This window comes from Dama dama, chromosome 5 (genome assembly GCF_033118175.1).
Source record: "Dama dama isolate Ldn47 chromosome 5, ASM3311817v1, whole genome shotgun sequence".
NCBI lineage: Eukaryota > Metazoa > Chordata > Mammalia > Artiodactyla > Cervidae > Dama > Dama dama.
The window spans coordinates 93,311,072-93,325,209 of record NC_083685.1 but is presented as its reverse complement, the minus strand read 5'-3'; the positions used below and the strand labels follow the sequence as shown (position 1 = coordinate 93,325,209).

General features: G+C 51.8%; 1 protein-coding gene across 3 annotated transcripts in view; it reads left to right on the top strand.

Annotated features, from left to right (window-relative positions):
- Window positions 1-14,138, top strand: part of SMG6 (SMG6 nonsense mediated mRNA decay factor) — a 194,606-nt gene that overhangs the window by 86,239 nt on the left and 94,229 nt on the right. For all 3 annotated transcript variants that reach the window (XM_061143085.1, XM_061143086.1, XM_061143084.1), the window contains exons 11-12: window positions 3,814-3,930; window positions 5,489-5,657. In XM_061143085.1, the coding sequence (XP_060999068.1) occupies window positions 3,814-3,930; window positions 5,489-5,657 (286 nt within the window). The remainder of the gene's footprint in view (window positions 1-3,813; window positions 3,931-5,488; window positions 5,658-14,138) is intronic.

Sequence of the window (14,138 nt, the reverse complement as noted above, 5' to 3'; positions counted from 1 at the left end):
GTCCGTTGCTGCCAGATTATTCCGTGACCAGCCAAACCTCAGCCCTGCTCATCTGATTTCCTCCAGATCTCCCCCTGACCCAGGAACCGATCAGAAGTGATGGTTCTGAACTGCGGTCCCTTGGCCGGGCTCCACGGGTCCGGGCAGGTGGGCCTGCCTCGCCTCCGCGCCGCTCCCCTCTCCCCCCTCCCGCCTTGCTCCCATTTCCTGCAGGACACCGTTCTGCCATCCTGGAGCCGTCAAGCACAGCTTTGCTTTGGCAGCACCGTCGTGCACACACGGGTGGGAGAGGGGCCGTGTTTATCACTTTTCCTGGAGATTATCTGTTTAAGCACTTCTCTGACAGTTACAATAACAAGGGCAGTGTGTTGTGTTTCCCAGCAGAAGGACACTTGCTGTTGAAAGATGTATAGCACTAATTAGAAATACATAACATCCGGCCACATGGCAGCCTTCTCCCGGCCGCTCCATTTCCTGATTTCATACAACTTTGACGACAGTTGGTTTATGTTTTCCATGAATATGTTCTCAGAAAAATGAGAAGGTCTCTCCGTTAATAGGAGCGAGAAGAGTGTTTCTGCTTGAGCAGGTATTTGGCCAGAGGAGTGGCGGGAGCTGCAGTCACCTGCCCCTCTGAGAGCGTGTGGGAGGGGTTCAGACTTCAGGTGACTCTCTGGTACGAGACATTTCTGTCTGACTTCCTCAGCCAGAAGCTTCCCCCTACCCCCTTGAACAGGCCTGCTTTTGGAAAGAAGGGGAAAGGCCGTTTCACAATGTTAATGAGTTCCTCAGCTCCTGTCAGGCTCCAGCCACCTGACACAAAGCCAGAGGAACCCAGGCAAATACCAAGGCGAACAATGCTTTTTCCTTCCCCACCCCACATCACTTGTTGCCCTGGCCCAGCCCCCTCCAGGGATATATATGGGCCTCTGTGAGGGTGGGGCCAGTTTCCTAGGCCTCACCTGGGATGGGTGGGCCTGGGACCCTGGATGCTGCTTTCCTGCTCACTTGCACCAAGTGGGTCCTTCTCAAGGACTGGCATCTTATAGATTCTAGCCCACAGAAACCTAAGTGAGGCAGATAGCATCTCCTGAAGATACCATAGCACTTAATATATTTCTCACTGGAGTCACGGGATCTGAGTCACCATGGTTACTTGGGTGTAATAAATAACCCATTTGGAAGGTCCTAAGATTGCAGGGACCCTGTTTTATTTGTAACTTTGTATGTGTAGGTGCTCAGTATGTGCTTATGTACCACTGAGCCGTGGAGGAGGGCAGGCCTTCCAGAAGTGTTCTATGTGCAGAGCTGACCAAGACCCAGGCATTCTGACCCCCAGAGATAACTGTGGTATCACCACCTGCGTGATCAGCACATGACAGCGTACTAATTTGTATTAATACCTCCCCATCCTTCAGACCCAAACACAGCAGGGAGTGCTGTCAGGCCCTTTCTGGGGAGAAGGAGGGGTGAAGGGTGAAGGGTGAGGTGATGTAACCATGGCCAGGAGCGGAGCCGTCATGCGGCTGCCTTTCAGCCGCAGCCCTGAGGTGGTCAGTCCCTTCCAGACATAGCAAAGAGGCTCCAGTTGTTGCTCCTTCACCTGGTCCCCAGACCTTCCTGTAGGAGGCTTAAAAAGGAGCCAGGCTGGACTCCCCAGAGGCCTCAGGGTCGTCATTCCTAAGTAGTTGGTTCTCCCCTTGAGCCTTCGCCTTGTGCACTTTGAGAAGGAGTCTAACCCAAGGCTGCCATTTATCATAAAAATAGAAATGGTCTTGGTGAAAGTCATCTCTCTTCACCCTGTCTTATCTTTATCAAGGCTGATGAGAGTGTCTTGTTGTAGTCCTGGGCTTCTGTCAGTCCTTGGAGCTCAGATACCCACTTCCATCTCTTCTGAGGGCCTTCTATGTGCAGGTAACTTCTGCCTGGGCCCAGGAGTTCCCATGGACAGAGGAGCCTGATGGGCTGCAGTCCACGGGGTCATGGTCACAAAGAGTCTAACACAACTTAGCAACTAAACAACAACTTCTGCCTAAGATGTTCAGTTGATGAGGGGACGCTAATGTGTACTCACTGTGTCATCCGCCAGGATGTGGCCTCCACTCATCCTCTCCTAACTAGCCTTATTCTCCCATTCTGGGCTTTGTTGCTATTTAGAGGCAGGCTGCTGGCAGTGCTGGGCAGGGGCCTGGACTGGGCCAGGGTGATTCGGACAGTGCCGTTGCCTGTTGTGAGCATGGAGGGGAGAAGCTGGCAGATATCCTTGGGATGGCTTACATGTCTCCCCCTTCCCAGCTGTCCATCCTCCCTCTGCTTGGTCCTTGGACGCTCGTTTCCTGTCTCTCTAGCAGAGGTTTAGGGCCTTACCAGAAGAAGGAGGGAGGCTGGCAATCTATTCTAATCACATGGATTGTTACCACTTCCTTACTGCCTGCCACAGTTGAATTGGAAAGTTCGAGGGTGACATTTGGGACCATTGGGCATCTGGCAGGCTGGTGGGAAAACCACAAGAGAAGAGTTGCTACACTGATGCTAGTCATATGTTGGGACCTTCTGAGCAGCAGCCTGTTCCTTCTCACCCCCAGGGCTTTCTAAAGTGGTTTGGGGCTGGCTTTGCATACTCCAGTCATGTTTGCTCCTGTGGCCAAGACGGTTAGGAATAACTGTGGTTGTGTAGCATCTCCTGGAGTAAAGACTTCAATTAGGCCCCATTGAAAAGCCGAGTGTCAATGAGGGGAGAGGCAAGAGGGCTCCCTCTTGACTTCCGAGGTTAAAATGCAAGCAGGGACAGAGATCAGACGTGCAGCTCATTATGCTTTTAACACTTGGAGATTCCGAGAGTTCTCCCGTATTACAGGAGGAATTAAAAGATCAGCTGCTGCCAGAGCAAGCGAGCCTGGCCATTGATTCTGCCTCCTGCACATATAGGGGTCTCCTCCCCCGGGGCTGCAGCATGGCCTGCTGCCTTCTGCTTGTCACCTGTTTCTCTCAGGGCTGGAGGAGGTGACCATCAGGGAGGGCCGCTGACAGGGAGTGGGTACGGACAGTGGTTTGAAGGTGTGTGTGCTTGTAGCTCCTGCTAAAGGATAGGCCTGGCCACCGCCAAGCTCGCTCCTTTCCCTGACCCACAGCGGGAAGGAAGTTGGTCAGGCTCAGGAAGTGAGGGGCATAGACTGCTAGTGTCGGAAGCCAGGTTTATTTCTTAGCTCTAGAGGAATGAATAGGTGAAAATTAAAGCTAATACTTAATTAAGTGCTTATTATGTGCCAGGCACTGTCCTTTATAAAATTTGACTCATTCAGTGAAACATATATTATTTCTAAGTGTGTTCCCTGAGGAGGAGGAACAGAGAGAAGGTAAGGCTGGAATCAAAGGGTGGTGCTTCAAGAAAATGACTTCTAAATTTGTGTTTTTCTGATCTTAATTGGTGACTGTATTCCTGCCATCTATACATTAGAGAGACTGGGTTAATATGACTTCCTGTTAACTGTGGATTCATGTCATCAGCAGAGAGCATGCAGTTTGGGCTCCGACTGTGCACCTGGGGGAAGTGGTGCGAAACAGAATTTATACCAGGGAGCCCTATAATAACCATATCGGGCACTTACCACATGCCAGGCATCCTGGTGAGTGCTTCACATACGATACTTTATTTAACCTTTTGACTGCCCTTTGAGAGTGGGAATCTTCCAGCCCCAGGCTCAGGTGAGGAAAAGGAACTCAGTGACACGACCAAGGACTTCCGCCTGATGAGGTAGGGAGAAGAGCCCTGAGCCCCCAGGACACTGATGGACTTGCCTTTCCCCTCCCCAGACTGCTTCTCGGAGGAGTGTCGCTCTGTGATCCAGGAGCAGGCTGCAGCCCTGGGCCTGGCCATGTTTTCTCTCCTGGTGCGACGCTGCACCTACTTACTGAAGGAGTCGGCCAAAGGTAAGCAGACGCGGGCCCCTGGCTGGTGGACCTGCCAGCTCCTGGGTCCTGTCCAGACACACTCAGGAGGCCACGCTGCGTTCTCTGTGTCTTCTCCCTCTACTCCGGGCTCCCTCTTGCCAGCGTGCCCTCTTCCTTTTGCCTACCTGGCTAGTCCCACTTCCTCTCTGGCCCTCCTTCCGTTTTGTGGAAAGGAGAGGAGACTTCTTTCATCCTGTCTCTCTTCTCTTTCAACAGGATTTTCACTGTACCTCTCAACTGCTGTGTGTTCACGCAACTTGAAAAATGAGTTTTCCTTGATGTTCATAATTGATGTTTTGGTTTCCCCCTCTTTCTGTATGTCCCTCTTTGTTTGGTACCTGGTAGGGGCCATAACTGCCGTGGACCAACCATCTGCAGGAGACTTACTGGACCAGATCAGGGGTTTTTTCTAGCCCTTGCTTTGAGCAGTGTCCCCATGTCCTTTAAGTCTGCCCTTAGAATTCCAAGTCTGACTTCTGGGCTGTGTAAGGCAGGGCTGAAGGGTATACCTTCCCTCCAGCTTCTGGATCAGCTGTGATGAGTAGTGAGGCCCCTCTGTTGTTCCCCAGCCACATCAGCCTTATGGGAGTGCCTCTAGCCACTGGGGCCGCCTATTTAGAGGGAGGGAGGTTAATTGGAGAGAATCTGAAATTTACAGAAAAGTTTCGGAAATAATACTCTCTTACTTACCCTCACCCAGACTCCCTAATTGTTAACATTTTACCACACTTGCTTTAAGTTATCTCTCTTTCCATACACACACATATACATATTATTTTTTTTGTGAACCATTTGATTGTAAGTTGCAGACATGGTAGCTTCCCTGCCCTGCCCCTTCCCACACCAGATACTTGACTGTGTATTTCCTAGTCTCAAGGATCTTCTCTTACATGACAGTACTGTTATCACAGTCAGGAAGCCAGCGTTGATACAGTACTATTATTGACTCTACAGACCTTACTGAGTTTGTATCAGTTGTCCTAAAAAAATATTTCTTTCTGGTCTAGGATCCACTCTAGGATCAGATGTTGCATTTAGATGTCAAGACTCTTTATAGTCTCCTTCAACATGGATGGTTTCTGAGTGTTCCTTTGTTCTTCGTGCTCCTGACAGTTTTGAAGTGTGCAGGACATTTATCTTATAGACCGCCCCACTGTTTGGGTTTCTCTGATACTTCCTTACCATCAAATTCGGGTTGTTCCATTTGAGCAGGAGCCCTGGTGCCATGTCAGTGCTGTGCTGAAGGAAGGCCAGAGTGGGTGTGGGTGGGAGGCTGGAGGCCAGGGTGGCGACCCTGTCCCCAGGCCACAGGTGGAGCACAGGCAGCTGTGTGCAGGGCAGACCCAGTGCACTGGTTCTCTCTTTGTCCTGCTTTTCAGAATCCTCTTAGGTGCTGGCACTTGTCCTTCGCTTCTGGGCCCAGCTGTCCTGTGGACGTGGTCTCCCTTCCCTGGGAGCTGGCTGCCATCCCAGCGCCCCAGGCCACACACGGGGCCACTGCAGATCTAGGCCCAGCTCTTACTCTTTGCCTCTGCAGCTCAGCTGTCCTCTTCTGAGGGGGAGGAGGATCAAGATGACATCAAGGTGTCCTCCTTTGTCCCGGACCTGAAGGAACTGCTCCCCAGTGTGAAGGTCTGGTCAGACTGGATGCTCGGCTACCCAGACACCTGGAACCCTCCGCCCACCTCCCTGGACCTGCCCTCACAGTGAGTCAGCCCTGCCCGCCCATGTTCCCACAGCCCCCCTCCTGTGGCCTGCTGACCTGTGTCTCCCCTCTCCATTGGAACTTGGGTGTTCTCCTTCCATGAACACCTCCCAGGGCCCCTGAGGTGTCAGGTGGTTTCTGCCTGCTCCCTGGTCCATTCCTCCTCCTCCTCTCAGTCTCTCTCTCTCACGTCGTGGCTTGCTCTGTTGTGCTCCTTGCCCTTGCCCTTGATCTTGCGAGTTTTCACTGTGCACTGCTCATGCTCACCATCTCTGCAGCTGCCTCCCAGGTCTGGGTGGGTTTCATTGTGTGAGACCCTCTCCTTCTCTCCCTTTTCGTCCATCGCCGTGCATCTCTCAGGCCCTTGCTGCTTCTCATGCTGCCCTGCACACTCTGTCTCCCCGCCTCCCTCTCATGATGCTCTGGTGTATGTTGGGGGTGAGAGCATACATCGCTTTCCCACTCACTTCATCCCCATCCCCCACAGCACATCCCACCTCGTCTCCCTGTCTCTGGATGTTGGTGTGGGGAAAATGTGTGTCTGCTGGGTGTGTCTATGTAGATCTCTTTGTGTGTCCATATGACTTTTTTCTCTCTGTTATAAAAATTGCAGTAAAAAATATATACGACAGTTTGCCATCTTAACCATTTTTAAGTCTACAGTGCATTCATGTTGTTGCGCAGCCATATAGAGCGATTTCTTGGGTTCGTAGCAGTGTGCGAGTTGTAGCTCTGTGTGTGCCTGTTTGGGTCTGATTGTGTGTGTCTGATGGTGAGGGTTTTTTTGTATTAATGTGTGTGGGGGGGGGGGTTGTCTATCAAAGGCTCTTTTGGTGTGCCTTTCCATGTCTGTGCATGTGTGTGTGTCCACGTGCTGTGTCCACATTGGTGTCTGGGTCTCTGTCTTCATGTGTGGGTCTCTGCAGGGTTCCTGTGTCCCCCATGAGCAATCTGTTTGACTGTGTGTGTGATGCCATGTCTCTGTGTTCATATATACGTCTGGGCGCATGTCAGTCCATCTCTGCTTTGGTCCTGCCCGTGTCTCTCTCTATGGGGCTGTGTCCCGTGGGAGTGTTTATATATGTTCCTGAGCGTCTGTGCCCTGGCCTGCCTGTGTCCCTGTCCGTATTTGTCTGAGTGTGTCTCTGTGTGTCAGTTTAGGTCTCTCTGTTGGGGGCGGGGGGTAGTTTTCTCTATATGTGGGTCTTCCTGTGTCCATCCACCTGCCTCTGTCTGTTCCTCCTGCCCGTCTCAGCTTGTTCCCGCCTGCCTCTTCTCCTGCCTCCCTCCCTGCTGTTTGTGTGTGTCTGTATCAGGGGTCAGTAAGCTGTGGCCCGTGAGCTAAGAATGGTTTACATTTTTAAATGGTTGAGAGAAAGATCAAAAGTATGAGACTTCACGACTTGCAGAAAGTATATGAAAGCCCCTTTTCAGGGTCCATAAAGCTTTATTGGAATACAGCCATGCTTGTTTGTTTACCCGCTGTCCACGGCTGCTCTTGCACTGCAGTAATAGGGCTGAGCAGTTGTGACAGAGACCATACGGGCTGCAGAACCAACAGCACTTACCGTCTGTCCCGTTACAGAGAAGGTTTGCCGGCTCCTGCTCTATATCCATGTTCCTATGTATCTTGTTCTTCTGTGTGTTCGGGTCACCCTGTATGTGTGTGTTTGTGTTTGCCTAAGAGCATCCTAATGCGTGTGCACCCAGGCGCCTGTTTCTGGTCAGCTCTGTTGACTGTCCATCTCTCTCCCTTATTCTTTCTCTTTTCCTATCTTGGTCTCTCCCTCGGCATGTCTCTCTGTCCGACCTTTCTGTCTCCCTTTCTCCCCTCCTCCCATCCCTCCCTCTGCCATTGGCTGTATTGTGGTCTCTGGCAGGTGTAGTACACTCACAGCTCTTTCAGGCTCTGTGTTGGGCATATACGTGTGTGTTCGGGAGCAAGCATCCACGCTCACTGTCTTCTCATTATTGTCTAGTGCTCTTCCCTGGGAGGGGGAGAGTACTGGAAGGAGGAAGATGGATGGCTGGGATGGCACATTACATTTCTAGGGAGTGGGCAGGGGTGCTTCTCTCGGCTGTGGGCCAGCCATGCCATGGGAGTCTCCAGGCTTCTAGGTGACACACACAGGTTTCTGCAGCAGAGGTTTCTGGCCAGCAGTTAACTGACCTTTCCGTGTGGACTCTGGAGCCTGATTCATTCTTGCCTTTCCTTCCTCATATTTCTCCCTTGCTCCTCACCCCAGGAAGCCACCCCTGGACCATTCAGCCCGCCCTCCCCAGGACCCCCCAACTCTGGCTCTGTAACCCTGTGGGTGACGCTCACAGCACCAAACAAATCTCTGCATCTTTCCTGTGACCCCTCTTTAAGTTTCCAGGATGCACTCCAGGCTGAGGACCCGTGAGCCAGAGTTGAACCCTGAGCTGGTCAGCTGTGGACACACAAAGGAACAGGCTGATCTGGCTTGGGGCAGCCGGTTCTCAGCAGTGATCCCTGAAGAGTTAACATGTCAGCCTCTGACTTTTCAGGCCATTAATCTGCAGTGCCGACTAGGCAGTTTGCAGTTCTGGAAAGAAATTGACAAGGAAGGACTCTTGCTCACCAAGTATCTCCAGCCACTGCTTCTGAGCATGTGCAGGGGTCACAGTGTCTTCCTCACTTTCCCTTGGCCTGGGGGGAGGCAGACTATCTGCTCCTGGAGCGTGGGCCTTCCCTGGGTCACTCCACCACACAGCCTTAGGTGTGGTCCACCCAGGTTGTTTCCCCATATCCTGGCCATCAGGCTGGCTAAGCTCTCTGCTACGACCTGTCTCCCTTCACCCCTGCTCCCTCTCCCACCCTCTTGGCTTTTGTTTGGCCGAGGAAATGGAAAGCTCACACAGGAAGTGCTGGGCCTCATTTGCTCGAGGTGCTGAGTCTGTTTTCTCTATGGATGCTGGAGCAAATGGACCGTTGCCGGCTCATGCGAGCTGCTGCCCATCTTTGGGCAAGGGCTCAGTCTGCAGCCGGGCACGTGGTCCAGGCTACATCCACCCCCAACTGGCCTTCACCTCCAAGGCCACAGAGAGGCAGAGGGGGCTGGGACATGTCAATCAAATTTGCTCAGTCTTTCCAGACTTTCCTTCACAGGGATAGCAAATCTGACCAAATAATATGAATCTGATGGCTTAGTAAACAAGTTCCTATAGCTGTTAACTTACTGTTTGATGGGTACAGACTAGGCTGGAAAAGTCAGTGTGGTAGAGAATAGAGTCCTTCCTGCACTGTCTGCCTTTGCAGTCAGAATCAGCGGCTGGTTGTCTTTGGAATGCAAGTTTAAGCATAGAGGAGGGGCCCTGCTATCCCGGGGCCTGACCACAAGGTACAGTGGTTTGAGGGCTGGTGCCACTGGACGAAGCAGACCTGGTCTGACCATCACCCCACCTCATAGCCTTCAGATCCAAGCTGTGGAAAAGTGGAGTAAGAATTTACCTCCCTTCTTTCTGGTTTCTCATGTAAACTGCCTAACACTCACTGAATGGATGCTATAGTTGAGGGATTGGCAGGGTCTGGTGGTTCTTCTCTAGGTTACAAAATGACATCTCCCATCCACTGATCTTCCATACTGTGGAACCTTTTTCTTTTAAGGCTGTGAGGCATAACATACTCCAGATAGTTCTGTAGATGTCAGAATAGAAATCCATCCCTCTGACACACTAGGTCCCTATGCTGCTCTTGACTTTGGAAGGTCTGGGAATGTTCTCAAGAGAGTAGGAACGAAATCGCTTCCACCTAACACCTCTCCTTTGTGTATTTTCATTAGTCTGTGCCTGCATATGTTTTCTGCAAAGTCAGATTCCTCATTGATCCTAAACTAAGGTGACCAGAAAGCCTATGCTTCAGTTTTCTTCTCCTCCAGAAATGCCTACTCCCACATTGTCTCCTTGACACATTTGGACCCTTGATTAATCTTGTTCCTTCATTCCCCTTCTGCCTTTCATTGTGTTACCATCGTTCCTTGCACAGTCAGTCACTGCGAAGCATCCTCCACCTTCTCAGGGGAATTCTAAACCACATCATGAGGTCTCCCTGGTTCTCTCCTCCTGGCCCATATTCCTCCTCTTTCTGGTCACGTTGACTGTTCCTCACAGGAGCCACTTGGGCACACATGGTGCACTCGTCCTGATGGTGACAGGACTTCCCCGATGCTGCCGAGTGACAGGGGCAGGGCTTCAGAGCCATCTGTGCCTCTGCACACAGCAGCACTTGGTAGGCTGGCGTTGGCACGTGTGCACGTTGACTTCCCATTCGTGTCTGTTAGGAGTTGTAATGGGATGTCTTTGTACCCAAGATTTGGGTATGGAGGATTGTAGCAGGGTGTGGAAAGTTGCCTTGAGCCACTGTAAAAGGCAGTGTAGAGTGCTTTGGTCTGTTTAGAACAGATCACAGTGTTTGGAGGGGCCATTCACATGTTGGGGGTTGGAGGAGGAGTGGGGAGCACAGATTCTGTGCCAGGGCTTTCATGAGAGGGGAGGGGCAGCCACTCCCGACTCTCATGCCCAGGGAGCATGAGGCCGTTGTGAACGTCAGGTGGTGGAGAGGAGCAGAGCGACGGGCTTCCGCGAGCCCACGCGTAGCCCCCTTGCATCCCAGGACCTTTGGCAAGGCGAGGGCAGTGGGACAACCTACCTCATTTCAGAGGCTCCGCCAAAGCCAAATCTTCCCTCATCTTGATCTCTAGTTCTCAGTAAGTGAAAGAGTCAGGGGACTTTGAGAACATCCAAACCTAGCCCAGCTGTGGCAGTTGGTTTATTGCTTTCAGCTGGTACTTGAACCCAGGTCCTGGTCTTGGAGGCTTTCCCAGGTTTAATCCCCGGAGCTTTCTCTGCAGCTGTATGACACTGCGCTGACCCCGAATGAGGATAGGAAAATAGAACCGGTGCCAAGCCAGAGTCTCTTTTTCATTTGGAGTCTGGCTGTCTGCCCATGACCAGGGTTACATAATGGGAAACATAGCCGGGGCTCTGGAGAGCCCGCGCTTCACCAGGCTGCCCAGACCTTCGCATTCTGATGCTATATATCTTCCTAATTGTAGCTCGGATGCATTTATCACACTGTTGGATTGGAGTACTGTTAAAAAAAAAAAAAAAAAAAACCTCCAGAAATTCCTGGACTTGCTGCTTTTCCATGGCTTGTCTTGTGTAGTCTACAGAGCATGCTGGAAATGACCTGGAGGGAGCCCCCTGAGGTGCCATCACCTCGGGAGACGTGGGGACATGGAGGGAGCATGCAGTAAGCTAATTTCCGCAGGGAGCCCGCCTGTGCTGACCCTGTAGACGAGATAGACATTCCTGAGTTAAAAAGAAGCTCGTTCGCTCACCCTCATAGGGCAGCTCTGAAGTAAGAACTAATCCCAAGCCTAGTCGGCACCCCTTCAAGGACGCTTAATACGTCTTCCCAGAAGGGCATTTTAGGAGGTCACTAAGTACTAGTCCATCAGCACTTCCCTGAAGGAAGTGGTGGTGACTGTGGGAAGCCCCTTTGCTACCCTGGCTCCCCACCCAGTCTCCCTGGCTCCGGGTTGGGGCGTCAGCACTCTAGCCTGGCACCAGGGGGTTCCTCTTCCTCCAAGTGCTGAGTGTGGGGCACACGTGATCTCTCCCACGGCAGGAGCCGCCGTCCCCCGCCCCCCACCTCCTCCCTCAGGACTTCTTGTGAGAGGAAGGGGTGTTGGCCCAAGGCTCCAGTCTGACCCCAGCAGGGTACAGCCGCTGACCCCGGGAGAGTACTTTCCAGCTCCAGGCTGAGGTTATTTGGGTCCAGTGTGTGCTAAACTGAGAAGACGTGTTGGAGTGGTTACAGCTCAGAATTCAGAGAGGCCGGAACCGTGAGAATCCGCACCAGGGAGGCCACCGAGGAATCCACTCAGGCCGTGGAGATGTCGAGGTCCCCTGGGGACCACTCTTTCCCAAACACAGTGCTGATGGGTTTAACACACCATCGTCATGCGACCGAGGCCATACGTTTGAGCGTAGCTTGGGAGAACTGAAGTCGAATAAGGCGCTGACCTAGAGAGAGGTTGAGGGAGGCACAGGAGAGGTACTTGAGAAATCCTGGAATGAGGTTACCGTGACCTGCTGTTGGCCATAGGGCTCCAGCTGCACTGCTGAGAACATGAAGTTTATGTTCTCAGAGAAGTGCAGGGTGACTGGGCTGCAGATTGATTTTGCCCTATTGGGCAGAATTAATTTCAGCGGGCACTCTTCCAAGGGCCCAGGTTGACTTGTTTGTGTGAATTAGAAAGGCAGAAAGGATCTTCTTTAACTGAGTCTCGTAGTTCTCAGTGGTCACCTAATAAACAGTGACGTTCTCAGAGGATGGTATCTGGCCGCCCATGTCTTAACTCCTAGAGCAGTGAGAGCCCTGATAACGTTGTCTCCTGTTTATATCATGGTGGTATCTGGAAGATACACTGTGGTTACTGAGTCTCAGAGAGAGCTGTATAGATCTCCCCCACCCCCTCCCAGGGTCTGCCTCATCCTGCCGAGCTGCCTAGCCTGAGACCAGAACCGGAGCCTCAGCCCACTGAGAACAGAGTTGGCTTTCCAAGGGGCTTACCAAGCTATTTCAAGCCCAGGTACTGTTCTTTTGACTCTACCAGACTGTTGCATTCAAGTCCATTTCTGCTATTACCTGCTCATTTCCTCCAGTTGGGTGGGGGGTGGGGGGTGTCCTGCGCGTGGAGGGTTGTGGGCTAGAATACAATGGTCCGTCAGCAAACAAGTTTTAAAAAGAGGATATAACATATCTTAAGAGCATTTCTCTTGCTGTGGCCTTTAGTCTTTCCCCTTTGTGGCTATAGTCCACAGACCATCTCTTTTTCAGTTTTCTTGTGCCTGGCTTCTGTGCCATCTTAGCCATGTTTCCAGAGCTCCTCACCCCAGGAACCGAAGACCCAACTCGTTTCCCATCTGTACTGCTTCTCTGATCTTCCATAGCTCCAAAACACAATGCAGGGCTTCTTCTCACTCAGCTCTTTCCGGGTTTGTTCTGCAGCTGTGGCGTTTGAATGTTAGTGTTTAAACAAGCTGGTATTACACAGGAAATGGCCACCTCCACAGGCCCCTGCAGGCTTGTAACATGGGGTCATTGTACTTGATATTAATCACCAGTCAGCCTGTTCCCCCAGTAAAAATATGAAGGGGTGTGTGAGGGCTCAGTCCTCCTCAGACTTGCCAGAAGGATGGCCTGAGCCCCAGTGGGGCCTTCGTCCTCCATTCTCTGAACTGTCGTCCTGGCCTCGGGTGGAGTTAGAAAAGTTCATACCTGACCTGCTCCCTATAAAACCAGCAGATCTGCCTTCCTTTCTGAAGTTTAGGAAGGAGCCTGATAGATCTCTGTGGTATAACTTGCCTCGCACATCTCACACCTGAATCTTCTGAGCTCATTGTAGTTGAGTGGCATGTCATATGAGGAAATGCCAAAATTGAAGAAACCAGAAACCCACTGGTCCACCTGAGATCAGGGCTTCTTGGTTCCTTGTACCGAAGCTGCTTTTCAAATGCTATTTGCAGAACTAACCCCAGCCCGAAGGGTTAATCTGAGTCCCCGAGTCAATATCCCCCCAAACAACCGGCCAAGAGTGTGCATTGGTTCATTTCTGTGAAATGTGTTTCCCTAGTCACCTGGGCTGGCCTGGGCTGCATTGTATCGGCCGGCAGCTGCACCGCACTCAAACTGACAGCTACATTAAACCTTGGAATTCTGAGGCAATAAAAAGTAAATTAACTCTTATTTTTTTCCTTTCCTGGTGGAGTAAGTGAATGCCTGTCTGTAGGGAAGTGAGCAAGCCTTGGTCCTGAGTGCATACCTCTAACTAGCCACTGCTGGTCGGTCCCAAGCTAGGATCTGGTGTGCAGATTCCAGCCAGAGGTCTGCTTTCCCGGTGTGTGGTGTGTTCTGCGGGGTTGGACCACTGGGTCACCCTGCAGCCGCCGATCCCTGCTCACCAGTCACATCACAGTTGCCTGAGAGGCTCCCTTGCCGCCATTCTGAAAGCCATAAACAGACTCACATGCAGTTTCATGTTCTCTGGCTGCCTTGTGTCTGTTTGGGGGGAAGATTTTTTTGGACTCTGGGAGCTTTCCCCAAATATGAGCTGGGACCAGAACAAACCAGAGGGATTTGCCCAAGCAGATAGCGCCCTAGAAGGGTCCATTTAGAACCACTGGTGCCTTGAGCATGTCTGGAAACTCTCCTGGGGAGTCATTTCCTAAGCATTTCTAGAAGAATGGGAGCGGTGTAAAGTTCCTCACAGCCACCAGAATTGGACATTGGGCCCCTTGGCCCGGGCCAACCTTGAATCCCTAGCATTCAAGGGCTGCAGTGGGGTGAAGGTTGGAAGGCACTCCCAGCTGGGATAAAGACTAGAGCAGGAAAAGGCTAACTTTTCCCCTTCTACTCAGACAGGAAGCTCTGTGTTCACCCACGGGACTGACCTCT